Consider the following 24,927-nt stretch of genomic DNA (forward strand, 5'->3'; position numbering starts at 1 on the left):
ATTACCTAATAAATTCAACTTAAAAAACAACTTTTACAAATGACTTTTCCCTAACTTAGGGAGGGAAAAAAATGAAAGAATATGGACAAGAACAGAGAATTAATTGTCCACTATCCCATTGTTCAGATAACCAGCATTGAGAAGTCTACATCTTTGAAATTTCTTTTTTCTTCCGAGTAAGAGTGTAAAACTTGGAGGAACGCCCAATGCATAGTTTTGTATCTCATTTTTTTTATATCCTTTTACTACAGGCATTTACTCAGATTAACATGTATTTTTCTACTTTACTTTCAATGTCCATTCAATCGTCTATCTTATGACTCCAGCATGCTTTACTTAACCAGTTCTCTGTTGTTGGGTATCTAGGTTATTTCCAACAGGCCTTTGGCTACATATATTTTTAGGTCTGATTCAAGCCTGGGAGGGATGTTTCCATATTTTCTTTTTTGTCCTAAGATTCTTTGGGATAGAGCCTCTCCCCCAAAGCTTATTTACCTTACTCATATAAAGACACCTCACTTCATGGCCACAAGCTACGCTGTTGCAACATGTTAAAGGAAATGACTTCTGTCTAAGTGATCTGATGAGATGTTCTTACTCCAGGCACCAACATTAAAAAATTCAAAAAAGAATAAGGATAGGAGGTTTTATTATTACAGAAAAAAGTCTAACTCTTTTGTTTATCTGCTTGGTTTCTCTTTTGCATACATTTGATTATCTAAATGCCAGTTTTCCAAATCTTAACGCTTTCAGTCCTCAAAGGATAACATTTAACAGCTACAATATTTTTAGCAAAGTTCAGATTTAAAACAAAAAAGCAAATAAAACTTTCCCTTGATATTAATCTTCATAGTCCAGTAATTTTTAGATTCTAATTATTGTTACATGCAAAACACCATTGTAACACTAAAATAAAATTTAAAACCTAAATCTGGACACATTTTACTAAATTCCATTCCTTCATAAGCATGCAATAATTTTATACCCTCATAATGAAATTTTTTTCTCTGAGCCTCAATATCATAAAATTTTTCATGTTACCAATTAGACTTCATGTATATAACCCTGACAGATATTTTTAAAACTGACCAGAAAAGCCTCCATTGTTGAGTACTTGGGTTGTTTCTAATCATTCACTAATATAAAAAATTCTGCAATAAACATCCTAGCTTTTGTTTCTCTTCTTGTAAATGATTTCCTTAGGCTAAATTCCCAGAAGTGTAAATATAGCATCAAAGGATATGGACATTTTTATGCGTGCTGAAAGCCTTTCTGAAGCGTTTACATTGCTACCAGTAGGATATGAGTTTAGCAGTTTTACCAGTATTTTACCAGCAGTGACTGTTACACTTTAAAAATGATTTCTATTTTGACAGATGTAAAATGGTAACTGCTTATGGTTTTTAATCTATGTCTTTCTGTGGGTTGCTCTCTCAAGAACCCCGGGGTGCTATGTATAGGATGCTCCTTGGCACCATGTGCGAAATAGTAGTCAGAATAAACAGATACATAAATAAAATGGGCCACTCCAGAGCAATTTCTGTTCATTGAGACCTCTCTCCTCTTCTAAATAAAAGATGATCTAGGAAGTTGATGTAAGTTTGTATCTCCTTATGTCTTAGACTGTGTCATCACCACAGTGATTTAACCCAACTATCTGAAACTGAAGGTTGGTTTTTCAGGAGACTAACGATATTCAACCTAGATTTATTTGATATTAGGGCTATTACAAACCATGACAGGGAGAAATGTTTGTTACGACACAATTTATTTTTATACGAGCATCCTTTATACCAAGAGTCATAAAGCATTTTACAGTGATGCATAAGCTAATGGTCCTTGTAGAATGCTGATTTTTCGATGTTTATTTAACTTGTGATGAAAAAGTGGTTGTTCTATTTTCTGGCAGGTAACAGCTGACTTCCCAACAACTGTGTTCAAGAAAATAATCCCAGAGGTCAGGAAAGACCAGAGACCTGGATCATCACGATTTACCCTTTCTCACTGCCTCACACAGGACTGAGGAAATGCAATGTGGTGAAAACAGAGGAGAAGGAAAAAACATTAAGAAAAAGCAACAACAACCCTCACCAACAGAGAAAATCTGTCAACCAAGTAATATTTTTTCATAAAAGAAGTGAAAACCACTCTCCTGTCTTTCCCCAGGAAGTGCGCAGCTCCTCAGCTCAGTGTAGGGCTGATATGACATTTAAATGATAAAGTAAGACAATTTGAAGTTCACCATATCAAACACAGCAACGGCTCCCCAAGGAACGAGAAAGAAGAATCAATGGCTGTACTGTTGGATGCTTTAGGCCTGTGGTATTATTTTCATAAATTAAATTTATAACTGGCTGGCTGGCTTTCTTTTGCCTTTTTATTGAAGTCAAAACATCGTAACTCCCCATCGAGATGGTACTGACAGTTTTCGGATAGACTTGTTGGCTTTCTCTTTTCTTTTAGCCCAAGTCCCTCATCCGAATGCAGAAAATCTGGGAAGTGCTTGCTTCCAAGGGAATAAAGTGTAGGGGAGGACTCTTCTAAAACCACAGAGAAGTGACTCAGCCAGTCAATGGGAAAGTCTTTATTCTCCAAGGACACAAGTTCAAAATCTGGAACCAGGAGAAAGTCTCATCAGGTCACAGGGTGAGTCAGTCAACATCTAAAAGGCAGAAAATTCAATGTTTGATTGTTATTCACTTGAGGGTTCTCCAGGTCCTTTGTTAAGATGTGGTTCATTTATTCTTTCTCCCTCTCCATCAAACTTCATGCTCTCTACTCTTGTACCGCTGGAAGGGAAGGAGATGAATCCCAGTCAGATTTTTTTTTTTTTTGCAATTTATAGAATGCCTGATTAAAAAATATATATTTAGGGGCACCTGAGTTAACTGACTGCCTTCTGCTCAGTTCAAGATCCCGGAGTCCTGGGATGGAGCCCTACGTTGGGCTCCACACTCAGTGAGGAATCTGCTTGTCCCTCTCCTTCTGCCTCTCCCTCTGCTTGTGTTCTCTCTCTCTCTCCCTCTCTCTCTTTCTGTGTTTCTCAAATAAACAAAATAATTCTTAAAAAAAATATAAAAGCCTTGATGAAATCAAACATGATGGCAAATGTGACCTTTGCAAAGTTAATGGCACAAAGAGGCTTTTGAGAGATGAAACAATGGAAAGAACACTTGAGTCACATGGGACTGAATTCAAATCTCTGTTCTGAAGCTAGCTGTGCAACCCTGGACAAGTCACCTATCCTCTTCAACTCCTGGCTTCTCTGTCTATAAAATGGAATTAGGAGCTGCCTCACAGAGTAATTTCAATGATTAAGTAAGATGATAATTTAAAGATTCTGGTACGATGCCTGTAGAGTACAATGCCTGCGGACAGCAGGCAATGAGTAAGTGGCCACTGATTCTGCTATTGCTGTTGCCAGGGGTTTAAATAATTAGCTCATTCTTTTACCATCTTCCCTGAGAGTAGATAGCAACACTCAACTAGGACTCACAAGGGGGGGGGGGGTGGGTTGTGGCAAATTTGTTAGCAAGATGGTGAGTTCTCTTGCTCTCCTGCAAGACCCTTCCTCCCAGGAAACTCACCGCAAAGCGTAATGAAGCAGGTAATTAACAATGAAGGCTATGACCATTGCATGGGTCGTGATCAGCATCACCCACAATGACAAATATTTATTGAGCTTTTCAAAGGTATCAATTGGATACAGATAAAATATATTTGTAGGAACCAGAGGTTGTGGTTTTAAATACCTTTCCATATTGATTAATAAGATGGCTTCCTGGAAACAGATATAAAAAATAAATAAGTCTCTTGAAATTGTTTCAGCTGTGTGTGTCAGAAACTTAGCTAAGGCATTAAGTTGGAAGAATGAAAAGATCTTAAAGAAGATGTTTAGAATTAAAGTAGTGCTCAGTCAAGGTACAGAGTGCTGAAAGGATAACTTAGGAAGTGTGGACGTGGTGTGGCAAAGCCACGATAGATAGTGCTATAGGCCATGATGGATAGTGCTGGGCAACAGTTGGTGGGGGGAGGGCTGGAGGAACATGAGGAGGGGGAGGGGGTCACTAGGAACATAGAAACAGCTGTATGGAGAGGGCATCTGAAAGAAGGTGTAATTTTGGCAAGGGCAGTAAACCCAGCCTAGAGTGAACTTGCAAGGAGGTATCTGGGAGAAAAAAATACTCCAACCTCACTCTCCTCCTTCCTACTGGTCTTCTGCTAGTACTCCCAATGGCTAAACACAACCAAAGTCCTGGGAGCTAGAGAGCTGTTGGCTGTCATCTATAGAGGTCAACCTCCAGGACAGAGAGCAAGGCGAAGGGTATAGAGTGGCTCGGGGGGTGGGGGGGTGGGGCAGCAAATAGAAGATCTTTAGCCTACCCACAGACCCAGGTAAGATGAAAGCAAATCCTTAGAGTAGGAAGGCAGCTAGACCAGACAGTTCTTTAGAACAGGGATTGCGTCTTGCTTGCTTTTGTACCTGGTTGTCCAACAAGTGCCTAGCTCAGAATAAGCACTCAACAAACATTTGTTTCAGGAAGAGCAGTATTGCTTGGACATTCACTTCAATATTAGATTTTTAAAGAATATTTTCAATTTGCCACTAAAACGATCAAAAGCTTGTCTCCGCAGAGTCACAGAGAAACATGAAAATAGACAAAGTGACAAAAGTTTGGCACGTGAAGTCAAAACTGTCTTATCTCCAATGAGCTGTGCAAGGCAGCTCTGCACATGAATGCATTCCACAGCAAAGTTTGGCTCCTTCACAGCAAGTTCAAGTTTAAATCCTATATTAACACTATTGACTGATATAAATGAAGCCTCCACAATTTACCTAAAGGAGTGGTGCTTTCAGGTAAACACTTGGAGGAGCAAATGTAAAGAAGAGTACAAAATGGAGTAAGTCTGCAAATTTAAAGGTAAGCTTCCACTATAAGGAAACTTAAAAAAAGTTTACGCTTTTTCCTATTAAAATTATCTATAGTATTTTTGCTTTTGATCAGATGATGTTAAAATAGTTGTCTGGGATTAAATTTCCTAAACCTTGGCCATGTTTTTATTTAAATTCTAGTTAATTAACATGCAGTGTGAAATATTAGTTCCAGGTGTACAATACAGTGATTCAACACTTCTATACAGCACCCAGTGCTCATCACAAGGGCCCTCCTAATTCCCATCACCTATTTAGCCCCTCCCCCTACCCACCTCCCTTCTAGTAACCTTCAGTTTGTTCCCTACAGTTATGAGCCTGTTTCTTGGTTTGCCCCCCTCTTTCTCTTTTTTCTCCCTTTGCTCATTTGTTGCGTTTCCTAAATTCCACATATTAGTGAAATTGTATGGTTACTTGTCCTTCTATGACTGACTTATTTTGCTTAGCATATACTCTCTAGGTCCACCCATGTTGTTGCAAATGGCAAGATTTCATTCTTCTTTATGGCTTTCTTATTCCATTATATATATATATATATATATATATATATATATATATATATATATATATTCTTATTCCATTATACATATACCATAGCTTCTTTATCCATTCATCAGTGTACAGATACTTAGGCTCTTTCCACAATTTCGCTATTGTAGATAATGCTGCTAAAGACATAGGGGTGCACGTATCCCTTTGAATTAGTATTTTAGTATTCTTTGGATAAATACTTAGTAGTGTGATTGCTGGTCATAGGGTAGCTCTATTTTTCACTTTTGAGGCACTTCCATGCTGTTCTCCAGAGTGGCTGCACCAGTTTGCATTCCCACCAACAGTGCGAGAAGGTTCCGCTTTCTCCACATCCTTGCCAACATCTGTTGTTTCCCGTGTTTTTGATTTTAGCCTTTCTGACAGGTGTGAGGTGATATCTCACTGTAGTTTTGATGTGCATTTCCCTGCCGATGAGTGATGTTGAGCATCTTTTCATGTGTCTGTTGGCTATCTGGATGTCTTCTTTAGAAAAATGTCTGTTCATACCTTCTGCCCATTTTTAATTGGATTATTTGTTTTTTTGGGGGTGATGAGTTTTAGAAGTTCTTTAAATATGTTGGACACTAACTGTTTATCAGATATATCATTCGGAAATATCTTCTCCCATTCTATAGGTTGCTTTTCAGTTTTATTGATTGTTTCCTTTGTTGTACAGAAGCTTTTTATTTTGATGTAGTCCCAATAGTTTATTTTTGATTTTGCTTCCCTTGCCTCAGGACACAAATCTAGAAAGAAGTTGCTATAGCCTATGCCAAAGAAGTTACTGCCTGTGTTCTCTTCTAGGATTTTTGTGGTTTCAGGTCTCACATTTAGGTCTTTAATCCATTTTTGAATTTATTTTTGTGTGTGCTGTAAGAAAGTGGTCCAGTTTCATTCTTTTCCATGTAGCTGTCCAGTTTTCCCAACACCATTTGTTGAAGAGACATTTTTTCCCCATTGCATATTCTTTCCTCCTTTGTTGAAGATGAGTTGACCATGTAGTGTGGATCCGTGTATGAGTTTTCTATTCTGTTCCATTGATCTACGCGTCCATTTTTGTGTTTTAGTTTTAACCTTGGCCATATTTTTACAAAAGCTGACTAAAAGGAAAACTTCAGGAGCTGGGTTTTTTTTTTATTTTAAGTAATATCTACACCCAATGTGGGGCTCAGACATACAACCCCGAGATCAAGAGTCATATGCTCTACCAATTGAGCCAGCCAGGCGACCCTTCAGAATTATGTAAGTAGGACAAGGGATGTTTGACCACAAGTCAAACACTAGGATGTCATTTAGGACAGTGTACTTCAAACAGTAGCAATATACCTCACCTAGTAATCTAGTACACACTCAGATATATATTGCGTCACAATGTAAAATGTTTTTTTCTTAACGTAGATAGTGGTTAAACATTTTGAAATACACTGCCTTAAATGCCAATATGCATTTGCTCTGCTTAAAACATGCCTTAATATATGATAGTTAATCAGTACTATTGATATATATGTATTCCCTATTTACCCATTCATCTAAAACAAATACTGTGTCTATGTGTCATGCATACTGATAAGCTGTATTCTTTTGTAGTCTGTTTTTTTTTGCTTTTAAAAAAAGTGCTGACTGCCACCTACTAAATTGATTTCAAGACCCACTAATGGGTAGAGACCTATAGTTTTAAAAGGCCTGATTTGGTTTAGCTCATATATAAATGCCATTTGTGGAAAATAAGAAAACACAAGTCTGCCTAAAAAATGAAATGATAGGGAGTGAATAAACTGAGGAGAAAAACAAGAGGTAATTTATCCAGAGCCTATGGAGATGGCTGGGCCAATTTTATATTATGAGTTGCAAGAGTGAGAGCAGAAAACAATCTATTAATTCAGTTCCATACATTAATTTCCCCCTATTAATTCAATCATTTATTCCACAAACTTTTGAGTTCCTGCTCTGTGTTGTCCAGAGATAAAAGACACAGTGCCTATGCTCATCAGAAGTTCATGATCTGGGAAGATGGAGACAAGTATAGAGATAATTACCATATGGATGGCAACAGTTGCTCTAGATACACAGGGTGCCGAGGAAAAGGAGGCTGTGGAGTCAGCCCACCTGGAAAAGTCAGGTGCACTGCCTAGGGGAGGCCATGCTCAAGACATGCTAGGTACCTTTAAGAACCTGTCCAGCTTGCATTTTCAGGGTTGCAGTCAGGGTAACCCAGCTCTGCATCTTTATTCTACCTTTATGATCTCAGTGACTTTGAACAACCTTCTGAGCCTCACTCTTTCCACCTGTAAAATGAAAGAGCAATACCACATACCTAGCAGGGTTACGGGAAGGATTAAGTGGGATCATGTCCAATAAGGAGCCAAGCACAGCAAACAAGAATCCAACAGTATCATTGTCAACATCAAGAGCTTCATTCTTTTTTCTTCTTAACATTGGTAGCAAGAGCTTCCTTGCAAAATGGTATCCTGAGTTTGAAGCTGGGTCTCCTGAACTTGTCACAAGGTTGGGAGATGCTCATGCTAGGACAGAGACCACAGCCTGAAGTCTTTAGAGAAGAAGGACCTGGCATAAAGGCTCCAGCATGATGCACTTTTGGTCTGGAGTTCTTTTCCTGAGCTTTAATATTGTTGTCTGAAGTGTTTAATTGTGTAATTTTAAATATTTTGATGTTTTTGAGGCTTAAGGGCACAGGATATAATTACTTAGAGATGAAATGTAAGATAAGGAAGGAAGCGCTATCAAACTCCAAAGTCTGCCATGGGCAACCACCAGGGGAGAAACTACTTAAATAAAAAACACAGCTTATTAAAGTTGTACTAAAATTCAAATGATAACTGATCACTGATCACCATGTGTTTTGCATAGAGAATTCCATGGAGGGTATGAACTACGAGCAGATACAGAGGTTCATAAAGAACAATTTTGTAGGTGAGAAGAAAAAAGCAGAACCATATTAAATAAGACAATGACCAATCCTGACTGTCAAGATTCAATTTCCACTTCCAGTTTTCCTAAGTTAGATCTTTTTGTGCTATGATCTTACTTCAATAAATAAGACATTCAGATAAAATGATCGTATTACTTCCACTCATCCTACTCAAAATCCACAGAAGCCTAATCTAACCACTGTAAAATCTGCTACCATTCCTTCTCTTATCCATCAACCCAAAAAGCTTAAACAAAATCAGAAATTCTGAGTCTCCCACCTAGTGATTCTAAAAAAAAAATCACCCACATTATCAGGCTGTTTCCATTGAGAATGATTTTAGTGATGTGAAGAAGAAAAGTAAATGCTCTTTAAAAGACTCTGTTTCTATATTAAATCAAATAAATAAAAGATAACAGGATGCTGGTTAGGGTTATAATCTTGTTACTGCGTAGAGCAATTGCTAATGCAAATGAAAAATAATAGAGTCAGGCCCATTCAGCAATTGTCTTTGACAGCAATGCAGACTCCTAGAAACCCTCAGTGATCAAACTTCCGATGCAATAGTGAGACTTGGTTCCACAGTGTCTCATTTATTTGTTGCAATCAAAGATTGGCTTACTTCTTGACACATGGAGCCAGAGGACCAATGATCAAAGGGAAATTAATGAGAAAGGGACTTCTTAGTGAATCGGGGACAAAAAACTTAGCAAAATGTATCACTGAGACTTTTTCAAATTGTGTGATTTCTAATACAATGACTGATCAGCAGCTTCCATTTGTCTCAAGTTTTATGCTTAAAACATCATGGCACAAAGACAAACAACCCAATTAAAATAATGGGCAAAAGATGTGACATGTCTCCAAAAAAAGATATATAAATGGCCAATGAGCACATGAAAAGATGCTCAATGTCATTATTCATTATGGACGTGCAAACCCAAACTACAGTGAGATGCCGCCTCACATAGATCAGGATGGCTATTAAAAAAAAGAAGAAGAAAAAAAGAAAAAAGAAAAAAGAAAAGAAAAGAAAAGAAAAGAAAAGAAAAGAAAAGAAAAGAAAAGAATATGTGTCTGCAAGGATATAGAGAAATTGGAACCCTCAAACACCGCCAGTAGGAATGTACAATACTGCAGTCACTGTAGAAAACAATTTGGCAGTCCTTCAATAAACTAAACATAGAACTATCGTATGACCTAGCAATACCATTCCTAGGTATATACCCCAAAGAATTGAAAACTGGTGTGTGAGCAAAGAGATCTTTTTTTTAAAAAAAGTTCATAGCAGCACTATTCACCACAGCCAAAAGCTGAAAACAATTCAAACGTCCATCAACTGATGAATGGATGAACAAAATAGAGTATCTTATTCAACCATAAAAAGGAATGAAGCACTGAGATATGCTAGAACATGGATGAATCTTGAACACAGCATGCTAAATGAAAAAGACACAGACACAAAAAGGCCATATAACCATATGATTCTATTTATAGGAAATATCCAGAATAAGCAATTTCATAGAGATAGAAAACAGATAGTAAGTGATTGCCAGGGGCTGGGGGAGGAGTAGAGAGCAACCATTTAATGGGAATGGCTCTTCCTCTGGGGTGATGAAATGGTCTGAAACTAGACAGTAGTGATGGGTGCACAACACTGTAAATATACTAAATAGCAGTGAATTGTACACTTTAAAATGGTTACAATGGTAAATTTTATGCAATGTATATTTTAACACACACACACACAAACACACACCCTCATGGCAATTCCAGAAGTTTTTAATAGAACTGAGGCAAGTACTTACGGGTAGCAATATGTCTGAAAGGGCTCTAGAAGTTCTGCATCAAAATTGTGTTTGCTAAACAGGAATATGGTTTTCATCTAGACTGGGTATTTACACAGAATGCCTGAGAGGAGACTGGTGGAGATCAAGGAAGGGGAAAACTTCTGGGAACCACCCCATATACCACCAATATTAAAACACCTTACAGAAGTGGCCAGTTTTTCCATTCTAAAGTAATCATTATGGGATACTACTCCTTGTAGTGGACACAGAAAATAAATCAGACTTTGTGTACTCAACAAAGTTCACATTTTGTTATCTCTATTTATTTAAGCAAACATGGCCTATAATTTCTGCTCCCAGTGTCACCACTTTTCTCCCCTGCGATACAGAAACACTGCTAATTTTCTTCTCCGCTCCCCTGGCATTTTTTATTATTTTGAGTAGCAACAGGGAGCAAGCATGTTTACATAAATGTAATAAGCTACTCCCCTCAGCAGCCCACAATCAATTTCATTCTTTCCCCATATTTCTCTATTAGACAGTGATGCTTTATTGTCTAAGGGCACTATTTTAATTTGCCAGCCCATCTTGAATTCAAGTTTCAAAGCAAGAAATGGAAGGAACTACATTCCTCAGAGCTGATGGCTTACAGGTTGTTTCGGTACAACTGAAGCATAGGTATGTGCGCTCCCGGGATATTTACCAACATGCTAGGAGGTATATAAATCCCAGAAATAATATGGTACATCTTTCTGAACTGTCAGTTTCACTCCATGATAAGGGATCTAAGAACATTACTTTTATATTAAAACAGATACATTATGGAAGAAGATGCAATATCTACATGTATTTTTAAGATTATACAAGACTTAAAAGAAATTGCTTACTAGCTTCCAGCTTCTGCAGGGGCAAGTTCATTTTCCCCAGCCTTTAGGAATATGTAAAAGCACTTTGTAAACTACAGAAGTGTAGCACTGGGCATGCCAGTGGAAAAGTGTGAGGGCCCCCTCTAGTACCACACTGAGAAGTCAGTCTTGTTGCAGAATTATATTGTTCTTTATATTGAGTTTGCAAAGTGTTTTTACATACATAATTGATCCCATCCTTACGATGTCCCCGGGAGGTTTATATTTTATAGAGAAAGGTAAGGTGGCTCTGAAAACTTAAGCAATTTTTCATTTATAGGGTTAGAAACACTCAGACTAAGAATCCAAGATACACTCGAAAAGGCAAAGCAAAATGGCAAGCTGAGAGAGAGAGATACAGTACTGATTCAAAGTCTGTACTCAGAGAATCGTGATGCAGCTGCACTCCTCTCCCAGAAAGGAGGCAAAGAATTCTCCAGTGTAATTGAAACAAAGAGAATGGTAGGAATAATGGAAAGTGGGGATGAAACCTTGTGGCTGAAAACCCTGAATCTGCATACAGAATGGGGTGATCCTCAGCCTCCTGGCAATCACATTGTGTCCCCAGGTGATTGGAGTGTTTTCTGGAGATGTTAAGTATCTCCCAAAAGTAAAATCTACATATAAAAATTAGGAGTCCTCCCAAAAAAGCTGGCTCAGCAAGATCAAGCTACAGTGAACACAAAACCCTCCATGCAATACACAACTTTCAATCAGACTTAATTCTTTGTATTATTCTTAAATATAAATCAGCAGCAGAGGTTGCCATAAATTGAGGAAAGCTTAAAAAATAAAAGCCAAAAATCAAAACAATCAGAAAAAAGGTAATAATAAAAAAACAATATGCATATATAATATGTGCAGGAACTGAAGAAAATGTAATGACATCATGTAAATAAGAAAAAAACATTGCGTCTGTAAAACAAGAACAGGTAGCTAGGAAACAGAATCAATTGAGAATGCAAAAGAACTCTTGAAAATGAAATTTTTAAAAAAGATTTTATGTATTTATTCACGAGAGACACAGAGAGGGAGAGGCATAGGGAGAGGGAGAAGCAGGCTCCCTGTGGGGAGCTGGATGTGGGAGGACCCTGGGATCATGCCCTAGGCTGAAGTTAGATGCTCAATCCCTGAGCCACCAAGGTGTCCCTGAAAATGAAAATTTTAATAGGTGAATATTTAAAACCTAGTAATTCGCATGTACATTTAAATGAATCTGCCAGAAAGCAGAAAAAAGAACAGAGGTAAAAGGTAAAAATAAATCTAGAGAATAAACCTACATTTAGAACAAAATTAATAGAAGTTCCAGAAAAAGAACCAAAAAATGGATAGTATGAAATTATCAAAGAAATAATTCAAGAAAATTTCCCAGAGCTGAACAAATTGGAGTCTCCATATTCCAATTGCTTTCCGAAGCCTTAGTACAATCCACTTAAAAAAACCCAAACATAAGCATAACACACTAATATAACTCCAGAGATGAATATAAATTTTTAACAGTTTCTAATGAGAAAAAAACAGGTCAGGCACAAGGAAGGAAAAAAAATGAAAATAGTATCAGACCTCCCAACTAGAAAATGATGGAACAGTTCTTACAAAATTCTTAGGGAAAGGACCTCCCAGTTAATTTCTATATGCAATCAAACTACCAATCCAGTGTGAAGGTAGAATGAAGACTGTTCCAGACAAAAATGCAAAAAAAAAAAAAAAACCTTATCTTTTTAATCCACTCTTTCTTAGGAAGCTTCTGGAAGATCTGATTTAACAAAATGAGGACATTAACCGAGAAAGAGGAAGAAAAGGATCCAGGAGCGAGCATCCAACAACAAATGTCACGTGGGGATCCTGTAATGACAATCACAGGCCTCTAGGACAATCTGTCCAGACGTGGCACAGTGTTTGCATATTAGGGGGGCAAAATGACGTGCATATGGAAATGTGGATGGGTTATTCAGAAAACTGTGTCAGTGAGAATACTAAGGAACTAAAATCATCCAAAAAAAAAAAAAAAGTTTTTCAAGAAAAGAAATGTAACCATGGCATACTTCTTGGCTTTGCAATGAGTAACAGTCATACAGTTTTAAATATTGAACTTTTGCATTAACTAAAAATTATGATAAAGCTGTATTAGAAGAAGGGGTAAAGAACATATGTGGGGATGTGAGGGAGATGAATTCTCAACTGCCAGCCCAGGAATTTCATAGCAAATGTCTAAACTCAAGACATCAGAGAAGTATATGTATGTTATTTAGAGACATGGGTATATATGTGCTGCTGAAGTGAGCCCTGGAAACACGGATATAAATAGCACCATCTAAAGGCACATGAAGGGCTTGCTTCTACAGGTAATAATGAAGTGTGGGGAGGAGTGGATGGGCTGCTATTTTTAAACAGATTTTTAAGTATATGCATGCATTAGTTTCATAAAGAATTAATTTTAAAAAGAACTCCATTCTGTCCAATATTAGAGAATTAAAGAAATTTTGATATAACCAAATGCTACCCAGCCATTAAATACCATATCACAAAAATGTTCATTATGTATTGTTGGGGGGGCGGCGGGGAATAAGAGCAGGTTACAGCTGTATTTCCTGTATGATCCTATTTTTGTAACACACACACACACACACAGATACAAAAAGAAATGGTCCTTACCTGAAAACAACTTCTGGTCCAGCGTGGAGGCACGCATATAAGCTGACCATCTTATATGATGTGTTCGTCAGTAAGATGCAGGGGTTCTCAAACTTGAGCAAGCATCAGAGTCACACGGAGGGCTAGCTTGTTTCAACAAAGATTGCAGGGCCCCATGCCACACCTGGTTAACAGGTCTGGGAGGGAGGCAAGAATTTATATTTCTAAGACGTTCTTGGGACATGCTGATGCTGCTGGTCTGGGACTACACTTCGGATACACGGAGATCGTTGTAAGCTGAGTTCTCCAACACACTTGGCCCAACACGGGCATCGGGGCAGGCTTTCTGGAGGAGATGCTCTCATCACATCCTAAATGATTCTCCGTAGTCTCCCAAGTTCTTTTTTTTTTTTTTTTTTAGATTTTATTTATTTATTTATGAGAGACACACAGAGAAAGGCAGAGACACAGGCAGAGGGAGAAGCAGGCTCCATGCAGGGAGCCCAATGAGAGACTCGATCCCGGGACCCCAGGATTGCTGGGCACTAAACCGCTGAGCCACCGGGTGGCTCCCAAGTTCAGACCAAGGTCAAAAACCATTTTCAAATGCTAACAGAGCTTAATGGAAATTCTGGATTTGCCAATGATAAGATTGTATATACTTAGTAAAAACAGTGTATTTCCTTGCTTATAATAGAATTCTCTAGTCAGGACTGGTAATTTCAGACAACTCAGCACCTCTGCTTGGCATTTTTATATGCCCTTGAAGGACAACATGGAGAAATAGAAAAATGACTGCTTAAGAATTACAGTTTAATGACCAAAATTTTCTGAGGTAGGGATGACTGGGAGAGGCCCACATAAGTTTGGGGTCCTTGATAATGAAAAGAAGGGAGTCTTGATTTAGTCTCATAAGTAGAGGACATAAGACTTGCCCTGGGTTAGGCTCGAAGTCAGCCACAACTGCTTCCTGCTGGGACTCTGCTCATTGTAGATGCTGTTCCCCTGTTCATGTCTCCAGAGAAGAGGGAATGGTGGAAAGTAGGCAACACTAACATGAGTGACTCCCTACCAGAGCCCAGACACCATCCCATGCACCCAAGAGGCCCTGCAAAGGTAGGTGCATCCCTAAGTATGTAGGAGGGTAAGGACTCATCAGAAAAACTAATCTCTGCTCTCATGTTGGCCAGCTGATTTCTCCTCACTGATTTTTTTTTCACATTTGTTTCCCTCCTCCCTACCCAAAGGGAAAAAAAGAGAGACCTATGACATAAAGTCCAAACAGTATAAAATCCCATCATATAGAAAGTCATCTGCTGACTGGGTGACGGGCACTGAGGGGGGCACTTGACAGGATGAGCACTGGGTGATATGCTATATGTTGGCAAATTGAATTCCAACAAAAAAGAAAGAAAGAAAGAAAGAAAGAAAGAAAGAAAGAAAGAAAGAAAGAAGAAGAAGAAGAAGAAGAAGAAGAAGGAAGGAAGGAAGAAAGAAAGAAGAAAGGAAAGAAAGAAAGAAAGAAAGAAAGAAAGAAAGAAAGAAAGAAAGAAAAAGTCATCTGCTGAGCACTGATTAAGTTGAAGGCACTGTGTGGAGCAGTACCTGGGATAGACAGGTGACCCTGTCATCTTCCAGAGCACAAGCACTTGCCCGTGAGCAAGCAGGTCATTAGCGGGAATACCACCACCTACACTCAAAGTGTATAAGCAGAGGCTGAAGGATGACAGGATTTTGATTCGGGAATCTACCACCTGGCTTCTCATGGCTGTTCTGTTACTTCCTAGCTGTGTGACCTTGACCAAGCTTTTTCTTTATTTATAATTAGGAGATAGAAAGACCCCCCGCTCTTTATTTCACAGGGTGGGGATGTAGGAATCCAATGACATATGACATCAAAATAAAAAAAAATACTCTGGAAAATAAAGGTTGTGTGCAAATGCATGGCAACATGACTGCCATTGTTATCTGCGAGGGATTTTCAGGATCAGAAGGACATACAAGGCTGGTCATGAGCTGGTTCCTCAAAGCTTCTCCATTTCTCTACGATGTTTCATGAAGTTGCCCGTCTTTAATTGGACCGTGTCTCAGCACAGTAGGTGTCCCAGAATTGGTATTGAATAAAAATTGTTAACTAAATGGGTAAACAAATGTTGTATAAGCTGTCTGGGAAAACTGGGGAACATGCTTCAAGCATGCAGGAAGTTTTCCTTCCTCAGCCTCAGAAAAATAGAGAAAGAAATCTAAATATCCTTTCATCTAACTCTAAGGCTGTATAATCTGATCTGTTTTTATAGAGTTGAATACCGAAGAGGGTTGCCATGCTGGTAGCCATTAGTTGAGTCACTAGTGGGGAAAAACTCTGAGTGTGGATACAGTGAAGTCTGCAGTTGGCCAAGCCTATCATAAATTAAAAGCTAACCTTCCTTCTCGAGGAGGGCGCCAACTTCTTTGCTTCTGATTCTGTAAAAATAGTCCATTCCATTTACTTGAAGCTATTGGGCTCAACTACTCTAATAAAACCACTTTAATGAAAATTTGTGCTGAGAAATAATTAGAAACACTATTTTCTATACTTGCATAATTGTTAATATGCCCAATTATACCTATTATAGAGTTTCCTAGAGAGGGAGAGTAAACAACATTTATGTGAAATATAGTTCTCTCGACATCTCTCTGGGGTGGAAGTCTGACCTCTTCATAATGCATAAGGCAAGACCAGAAGGCTATTTTCAATCATATCTTCATTTTCATATCATTTTATTTTAAAATTTATAGAATAATTTTTACAGAGCATCAGACTGCGCCTTAAAAACTTGGCAAGGCCCAAAATAAGCTAAACCATAATCTCCCTCACACGTTGGGATTCAAAACTATTCAAAATAGAAAAAGAAGATTCTTTTTGGGATAGGGATTCTTGGTGGGTGTGGGGAAAGGAAGGAGAAAGACGTTTGGGAACTATGGAGGGTCACGAGTTACTTCCCTGACCTGGTTAGCAATGCTGAGAACTCCTGCCTCGTGCTCTGCACAGGATCCTGCAGACAAGAGCGGAGCCCTTCCAATTCTAGGCTGAATGAACTGAAAGAGTCATCACTCTTTAAAGCCAAGTCGGAGCACACTGCCTTAACTTGTCCCAAGAACTGTTTGAATTAACAGTGACAGGTCTGCCTTTGGCTTTGGTTTGGCCAAGACTCTTGGCTCTTATAATTAAAAGGTGTACCAGTAAGTGTGTTGGAATAAAACCAAGCTCGTGTTCTTAAGACTTCAGAAATGGAGACTTCAAGGAGGAGAAATCTTGAGTAATCATAATTATGACATTAGAGATGTTAGAGATCACAGAAGGAAGTTACAGAAAGCCAGTAATTTAAGGAGAAAAAAGAAAAGATCTTAAACATGGTAGGGGGCCCATTTTGTTCTTCCTTATCAGTCCTATGTGGGGGGGGGAAAGAAAAGCGAGGGCTGAATTTCTCCAGGAGTCTGATGAAAGATGAATAGCCAAGTTGTTTCCACTCAAATTTTTGAGTCTTACATTCATTAAAGAACTACATACTTGGACTGGCAGTCACATTCTGTCAACGAAAGTCAAAAGAGGGTCCTAAAAGGAGCAGTGTTTTAAGATGTCCACTGAGGCAGGATCCCTGCTGGGTGGCATGAGAATAATGCCAAGCTGGGGACCAGTCGGGGGTTCCCATCAAATAAGAGATCTGTTGTTGAGAACAGGCGGAAAAAACAGTAATCTGTCCCTGGTTGACTGGGCAAAAAGCAGATACCTTTTCCCTAGTCCACACCATGGCTCACTAAAAGCCTGAGATGAGGTCTATCACAACACAGACCACTTCTGAGGAGGTATAGAGTAGAACCAACTAGTAAAACCATCTAGTCAACTCTGAACCATGTCATGTGAATGAAAACAATCGGTGATACGGATATTCCAAGACAAAGCAAAACCAGAAAATCATTTGGTTTTGGTTATAGCAAAACATTATTTATGAAATATCAGTTTACCTCTGTGTTTACGTTTTGCTTCTGGAAATGTGAAAATTAATGTGTAGTCTCTAAGTACACACATTGTAGAGGAGATAGGGTAGGAGAAATAAATCAGCTTGGAAAGCAGAATTTTTGCAGAGAGATTCCAGGTGGCAAATTTAGAACTAATTAATTAGATCATATAGGACAGTGGCCACCAATTAGTTTTATGGAAGGGGAAACTACAACTGATGTAACTTCATCTAACCCAGGACCCACAGTGAGACGTCCCTGTCCCTCACCTCTGACGTAGAGGTGGGACCAAGGGGTCCCACTTGGTTGCACCTCTTCTTCTACATCCCCGGATATTAGTACTTATCCAGAGTAGACTAGAAGAACATAAATGGGGTGACAAGACTCTAATAAGTTGATAAGGAAGAAAACATCATAGGGTTGTTTAGAGAAATTACACTTTGAAGACTGAGACTGCTATCAAGGGAAGCTTACCTTCCTAAGGTATGTCCTTCCTTGGTCAGAAAAAGAACCCCACTTGGCAAAGGGTAATGGCCCAGTCTCAATGTGAATTTTTTAAGCTTTCCACACAGTGTTTCCTGCTAATATTTTTTGGGCACTCTCAGTATAGGCAAGTGTGTGGGCTCTAGAACCAATTCCGCATTTGAATCTCGCTTTGAGTACATTCCCCGCCCCCCCCTCCCCCCCCCCCCCCGCCCCAGTAGTTCCTTCCCCTCTAGCTTAGGCTAAAATCAACACAATCTTTCCGAGGCTCACTTTCCTTACCTGTAAAACAAAGATAATAATTGTACCTGCCTCACAGGGTTACTGAGATGATCACATGAGATAATATATGTAATACATGGGCCAGGGCCTGGCATACAATAAGCATTTAAGAAATGATATCTATTATTATTAAAATAATTGCTATTGGTACATACACATTTGTTCAGTCTTTTAAGTTGTGCAAACCCACATTCTCTCATATTTCCTTAAGATCTGGTACTGACGTTGCTTTTTCTTTCTTTTTCTACTCAGTGGCTCCTGAAAAAAAAAAGTACATCTTTTATCTTATTTTCTCTGTCTAGTTGCTGCCAGGCAGGGACTCTCATGAAAAAAAAAAAAAAAAAAACAAGCTTAAAATTTCCATTTACTTTAAATAGTGAGTCATAAAATTAATTAATTATAATATATGAAGCTATCATGTTCCTGGGTGGTTTGAAGGTAAAAATCTAAAACAGAATTTGATGAAGAACAATAAGATTTTATCGAATATAATTCTATTTTCTAGAGAAGGGAAAGGATATACCTGTAGTGGATATTCTGCCCTTGGTAAGGTCTCTGCTCTCAAATCCTGGTTCTTGTAGCCTTCCCATGGATGGCATGTTTCTATCTCAACCCCATCATCTCTAACTTGGGCTGTACCAATAACCAGTTAGTAACTCTAACTGGGTTCTTTGGCTACACCTTTTTTTTTTTTTTTTACAAAACATCATTTTTTTTTGTCACAAAGCTCACTTTTTGAAAATATAAACATCAAGGTCCAAATTTCTTGATCTGATACACAATGCTCACTCTAATCTGATGCCATTTCCAGGGCGTCTTCTCAACATTTTCCTTCAAAAGAAAGTTCTATCGATGGACACTGAGGCTCCTTCCACAGTTTGGCTATTGTGGCCATTGCTGATAGAAGAAGATGTGGTTTATGTATACAATGGAATATTACTCAGCAATTAGAAACGACAAATACCCACCATTTGCTTCAACGTGGATGGAACTGGAGGGTATTATGCTGAGTGAAATGAGTCAATCGGAGAAGGACAAACAGTGTATGTTCTCATTCATTTGGGGAATATAAATAATAGTGAAAGGGAATATAAAGGAAGGGAAAAGAAATGTTGGGAAATATCAGGAAGGGAGACAGAACATAAAGACTCCTAACTCGGGGAAACGAACTAGGGGTGGTGGAAGGGGAGGAGGGCGGGGGGTGGAGGGGAATGGGTGACGGGCACTGAGGTGGACACTTGACGGGATGAGCACTGGGTGTTTTTCTGTATGTTGGTAAATTGAACACCAATAAAAATTAATTAAAAAAAAAAAAGAAAAGAAAAAAAAAAAAAAACAAAAGAAAGTTCTACCAACACTGAATTCCTCCAGCATACATCATACCTTCGATGCCTGTGTGTTTTTACTCAAGCTGTTACCTCCACCAGAGAAATCTTCTCATCTTTCCTCCTGAAAATCCAGAATATACTTTGCAAAGCACATCTTCTGTATATTCTATTGAGTACATACTTAGTACCAAGGACAGTTGTAAGCACTTACAACATAAAAACTAATTCAATAGCCACTAAATTCTATGAGGGATTATTATTATCGTCTCTGTAGAAGAGAAAAGTGAGGCACATAAAGGTTAAGTAATGTGTCCAAAGTCACATTGCTGGTAAGTAGATGCTACTTCTGATCAATCAGAATTAATTCTGTCTGCTTTTCTATTACAGGATCTTGTTTATATCACTATTTTGGTGCTTGTTAGGAGTCTGGTGTGTTATAAACTCCTTGTCTTATTTACCTTTGGATACTCAGTCCCTATTCTTTACATTTAATTAGCACTTAACTAAAGGTTACTAACTGCATGAATCCTGATAAGGAAAATAGAGCTACATTCTGTTCAGATTTTCCTAACACCATGTATGCTATCGTATCTCTATTTGGTTGCAAAAATAGGTTTAGTGCCAACTGAATAGAAATGAGAGTGGGTAGACGAGAGAACATAAAGAGTTGCCGAGATGGTATACTTTTGTAAAAGTACGTGCTTCAACCTACAGCAATAACCAAATGCCTTTCACGCTCCTAAATTCTGAAGAGTTACTGAAGCATATAAGGAGAAATTGAAAACATAAAGCATAGCTTTTCAAAGCCCCAAACCTTTTTAAACAAACTTCCTTTTTTCATTTATGAACATTAGGTTTTATTTTAAGCTATACATAATAGGGAGAGTTAAGAGTCTCTTGAAACAGCTTAGTTTAGTTTTGACAGTAACTCTTCTGCAAAGACTCTTTATTACACAATTTCTCCAGGACTCACTTTTCCCCTTAGCTGTCACAGGAAAACCAATGATAGATGACATTTCATGCTCTCCCTTGGACATCACTTATCTAGGCCAGTAGTTTAGGTGAATAGGTACCATGGGAGGATTCCTATGGCAGAGTTACTATGTCACTATGCAAACCTTCAGACATTTCCAAAGACATCTTAGCATCCACTTCAGCCTTCCAGAAAGGTCTATAACAATGAATAACTGGGTCCTTATTTCAAAGAAGAAACAGTGAACTGTGGACATTCAGCTCCTCATACCACTACTTTTCTGATTTCTAAGTTAAAATTTATTGAGCATGGTATTTCAGAGGAAAAAAAGAGAATAAAACTGCCCGTTGCTCTCAAGAAAGCTCACATTCTAGATATTTAGGAAGACATTTACTCAAATAGCTACTCCATTGTATAATCTGGCCAGATGTTTGAGAGTCCCAAGGAAAGAAGGAGCCACCTTGTGAAGATGTGGGCCTAGCAGGGAGGAGGGTTGGTGGAGAAGGTCCCACTTTTATGCCTCAAGGAAGCACCAGATTTAGCCTGGTAGACAGATATGGAGGAGGTAAGGTGGAAAATGGAATCATAGACAGAATAAAATGCAATAATGAGCATAAAGACAGGAAGGAAAGCTAAAAATATTGTATCGTTAGAGCACGGAGTGCTTAATGATATAAAAGGAGAAGAGAAAGAGGAAGAGAGAGAATAAAAAGATTTTGTCCTACTTCATAGAAGGAAGGCAGAGGCTATATAGATGAATCTCATTCAAAAATATGAACGAGAGAGTCAGAAGTCTATAGTAACCAAATGCAATTAAACGACTTATTAGGAAATCAAAATATGCTGTTTGATAGCATTGCATTTAATGATATCAGGCCCATTTAAGGAAATTTATAAGGCCTTCCTAACTGGACCACAAGTCATCGGTATTTGAAAAATCAGGATTAAGGTTTGGTTCAAAACATTAGAAGATAATATATTTCAGGCAAAAATAAATTTAGATTAGGTCATTGCCACACCTCAAATACTCAGATCTGTTTTATTCTAATATTACGTTTTAAAACTAAATGTTTATTGAGAACTTCATATTTACCAAGTAAATTCTTAGAACTGATTTTAAGAAATTGAGAAAATACAAAAAAATGAAAAAAGTTCCAAATGAAACCAAGTAATCAATCTTATTCAGGTAAAATTTTATGTAGTTTTTCTGTAATAAGAAATTCAGCAAGTTAAAAAAAAAAGGCTTAATTGGACACTAAGAGTAAACCAAGGAAATATTGATTAGGGAGCAAATTCACCTTGGAAAGCCGAAAAGCACATCTGATTATGAGAACAATCAGACAATAGGAAATCTTACTGAATAGAGTTGCTGGCAGGCAATGATATCAGACCTAACAGAGCTACTCAAAGGGAGAATCCTGTGCTTCAGAAAAAGGGCTATGAGTCAGTATCTTGAGAGACCCGAAGAAGCTGGACCCAAAAAAAAATCAACTTCCAAGGGTGAGTCCTCTCTTGTCTTAGGTGAGGCTTTGCTTTCTCATTTGCACTTGATTTTATAAAATATATTTCCTTTGAGGATGTGAAGACTTAAGGAAAAAATTAAAGGAATCAAGAAGAAGCTTCTGCTCATTTTGTGGCATAGCACCTTCTCTCGGTGTAGGTGCATGAAGTCACATGGGATTATGGGTGAAAAGGAGCTGTAAGAACCTTGGGGGCAAGAGTAAGATTAGGTTGGCCAGATGCGCGTTGGTACACCAACCTCTCTGGTCAGAATGAGGGTCCACTTCCTTCATGCCATCGGGATTGAGGATTGGAGATAAGAATCCCTACAATATGGGCAGCCCTGGGTGGCTCAGCGGTTTAGCGCCACCTTCAGCCCAGGGCGTGATCCTGGAGACCCAGGATCGAGTCCCACATCGGGCTCCCTGCATGGAGCCTGCTTCTCCCTCTGCCTGTGTCTCTGCCTCTCTGTGTCTCTCATGAATGAATAAATAAAATCTTAAAAAAAAAAAAAAAGAATCCCTACAATATGCAATGGTTCACTCCTTAAAAATGATGATGCCATAATCAATAGTTGTTTCCATTTTCAAAATGGGGACAGTTTCTCAAATTACAAAAGAAATCTTTCTTATGTTATACACCATCTTAGACAACAATAAATTTTGACTGTATGTAACATCTCTATGTCTCAATTCTCTTATCTCTCTCTCTCTCTCTCTCTCTCTCTCTCTCTCTCGTGTGTGTGTGTGTGTGTGTGTGTGTGTGTGTGTGTAGGGGGAGTAATATTTTTTCTCATGAGGTTATTGTAATGATTAACTGAGATCATGTAAGGAAAATAATTGGCGTGAGGTTAGGTAAAAAACAAGGATTTGTTAAGTCATTTTTTAAAAAGAAGAAAAAGAAGTTCTCACATTTATATACCCAGGATATTTTTGGTTAGGAGTTTATTTCCAATATTTAATATATTAAATAACAGCTGACACACTATAATCACGTAAAAGACAAATGTTGACCCTGATTTCTTAGGAGCTACACAGCCTTCATTAAATGAAAACACCGTGACTGAGGATACCTCAATAATAAAACTGGTTAATTCATTCGAAAACAAAGCAACATCCTTCTAGGCTTAAATTCACAACCCATAGCCTTAATGACCAGCAGTTTCCCAAATGTGATATTCTGATGGACTTCCCGACCCTTCAGGAATTACTGCCATACTCAATCAGTTATCCTTTAATCTAGCTTAGAACTCAGTCTCATTTGATTATTAGGAGTCTGAGCTTAAGCGAGTTTAGAAAATTGCATATTGACACAGAAAACTTATGCTTTTTGCAATCGAATGCTCTAATGCAGAGGCACTGGGTTACAAATTTCATTCAAAGGAGTTTTTAAAATGAACATAGTGATTTTGGTTTTCACTCCACGTGAGGAGCTTTTGAAGAGGATGAGCATAAGGCAATAGGTCCATTTTTCTATTGATTTTCTCTATGATTTGTAGATATTTCATCATCAACTGAAAATAATTTGCCAATACAAACCATGAATCCATCAAAATTAATATAATCTTGAAATTACACTGCAATACTGGCCTGAATCCTATGGAAACTACTTTTGCAGGAAGGAAAAAAAAAATGTTAATTTTAGGAGAATTATATTAAAGTCCTTTTAGCTTTGACCGAACAACAGAATCCAAGGAGAGTATCATTCAACACAATGCAGTTCACCTTTTTAGATTTATTAAATTATTTACCCAGCACCGAGGACAATCATATCTATGATCTATCATAGTATCATAGATATTAGATTTTTCTCTCCATTTGCTATATGCACATATTTTATAAATCTGTCTTCCATAATATGTATAATTTAGTCACTTGTTTTATCCATTGATAAGATAATAATGATAACAGTTAAAATATCTTTCATCATATATATACATATATATATATATACTCAAATTATCTTTAGATTTGTATTCTTGATATTTTCAATCAACTTTTTGGCATATATCTTGAATATCCCTAACCTATATACTTTTTGAATATTGAATATATGAATTATTAACTCAACTTTATAGATGAGGAAGATGAGATATTGAAAAACTAAGTGACTAAGAGTACTGGATACAAATCACTGAAATATAAAATGGCAATGAAAAGTTATCTTCCAGTGACAGCTCATAACATGCAATTGTACCCATGTATCAGTTCATTGTAGTGAATTCAATACAAAGACCATTCTACTCATTTGACAATAAAAAATGGTTTAATAGAACTTTAACTTCTCTTTGTTAATAGCTACCTCTTCTAAAATTCTTTTTTGTAATCTTGCTTTGCATGTATTTGTGAACTGTCTGCATCCCTCATCAGAAGAAGTACTTTCAGGAGATTTCTGTTATTCATCGTTGCAGAATTTTTAGCACATAGTGGGTGCAGGAGATGTTCAATAAATGGTTTTGCAAAAATAAATGAAATATTGACTTGCCACACTATGTGAGTTGATTCCTTAGGAGAGAAATTTACGTTTACTGAATAGCTTAATAGACCAAAGTACTTAGAATATGATACTTCATAGTCATGAAATCCCATGCCTACATTCCCATATATATAATAAGTGACAATTTTACTGTCATATAAAAAA

General features: G+C 37.8%; 1 protein-coding gene across 9 annotated transcripts in view; it reads right to left on the reverse strand.

Annotated features, from left to right (window-relative positions):
* ST6GALNAC3 (ST6 N-acetylgalactosaminide alpha-2,6-sialyltransferase 3) overlaps window positions 1–24,927 on the reverse strand; it is a 518,301-nt gene that overhangs the window by 146,430 nt on the left and 346,944 nt on the right. For 2 of the 9 annotated variants that reach the window (XM_072754852.1, XM_026004725.2), the window contains one exon: window positions 1,748–2,789. The exons of 6 other annotated variants lie outside the window; for them this stretch is intronic. In XM_072754852.1, coding sequence (XP_072610953.1) covers window positions 2,693–2,789 — 97 coding nt within the window. In that variant the 3' untranslated portion in view covers window positions 1,748–2,692. Of the gene's footprint in view, window positions 1–1,747; window positions 2,790–18,646; window positions 18,745–24,927 lie in introns of those variants that run through there. One more of the 9 variants, XM_072754853.1, reaches the window with a different exon arrangement.

Source organism: Vulpes vulpes, chromosome 3 (genome assembly GCF_048418805.1).
Source record: "Vulpes vulpes isolate BD-2025 chromosome 3, VulVul3, whole genome shotgun sequence".
Classification (NCBI taxonomy): Eukaryota; Metazoa; Chordata; class Mammalia; order Carnivora; family Canidae; genus Vulpes; species Vulpes vulpes.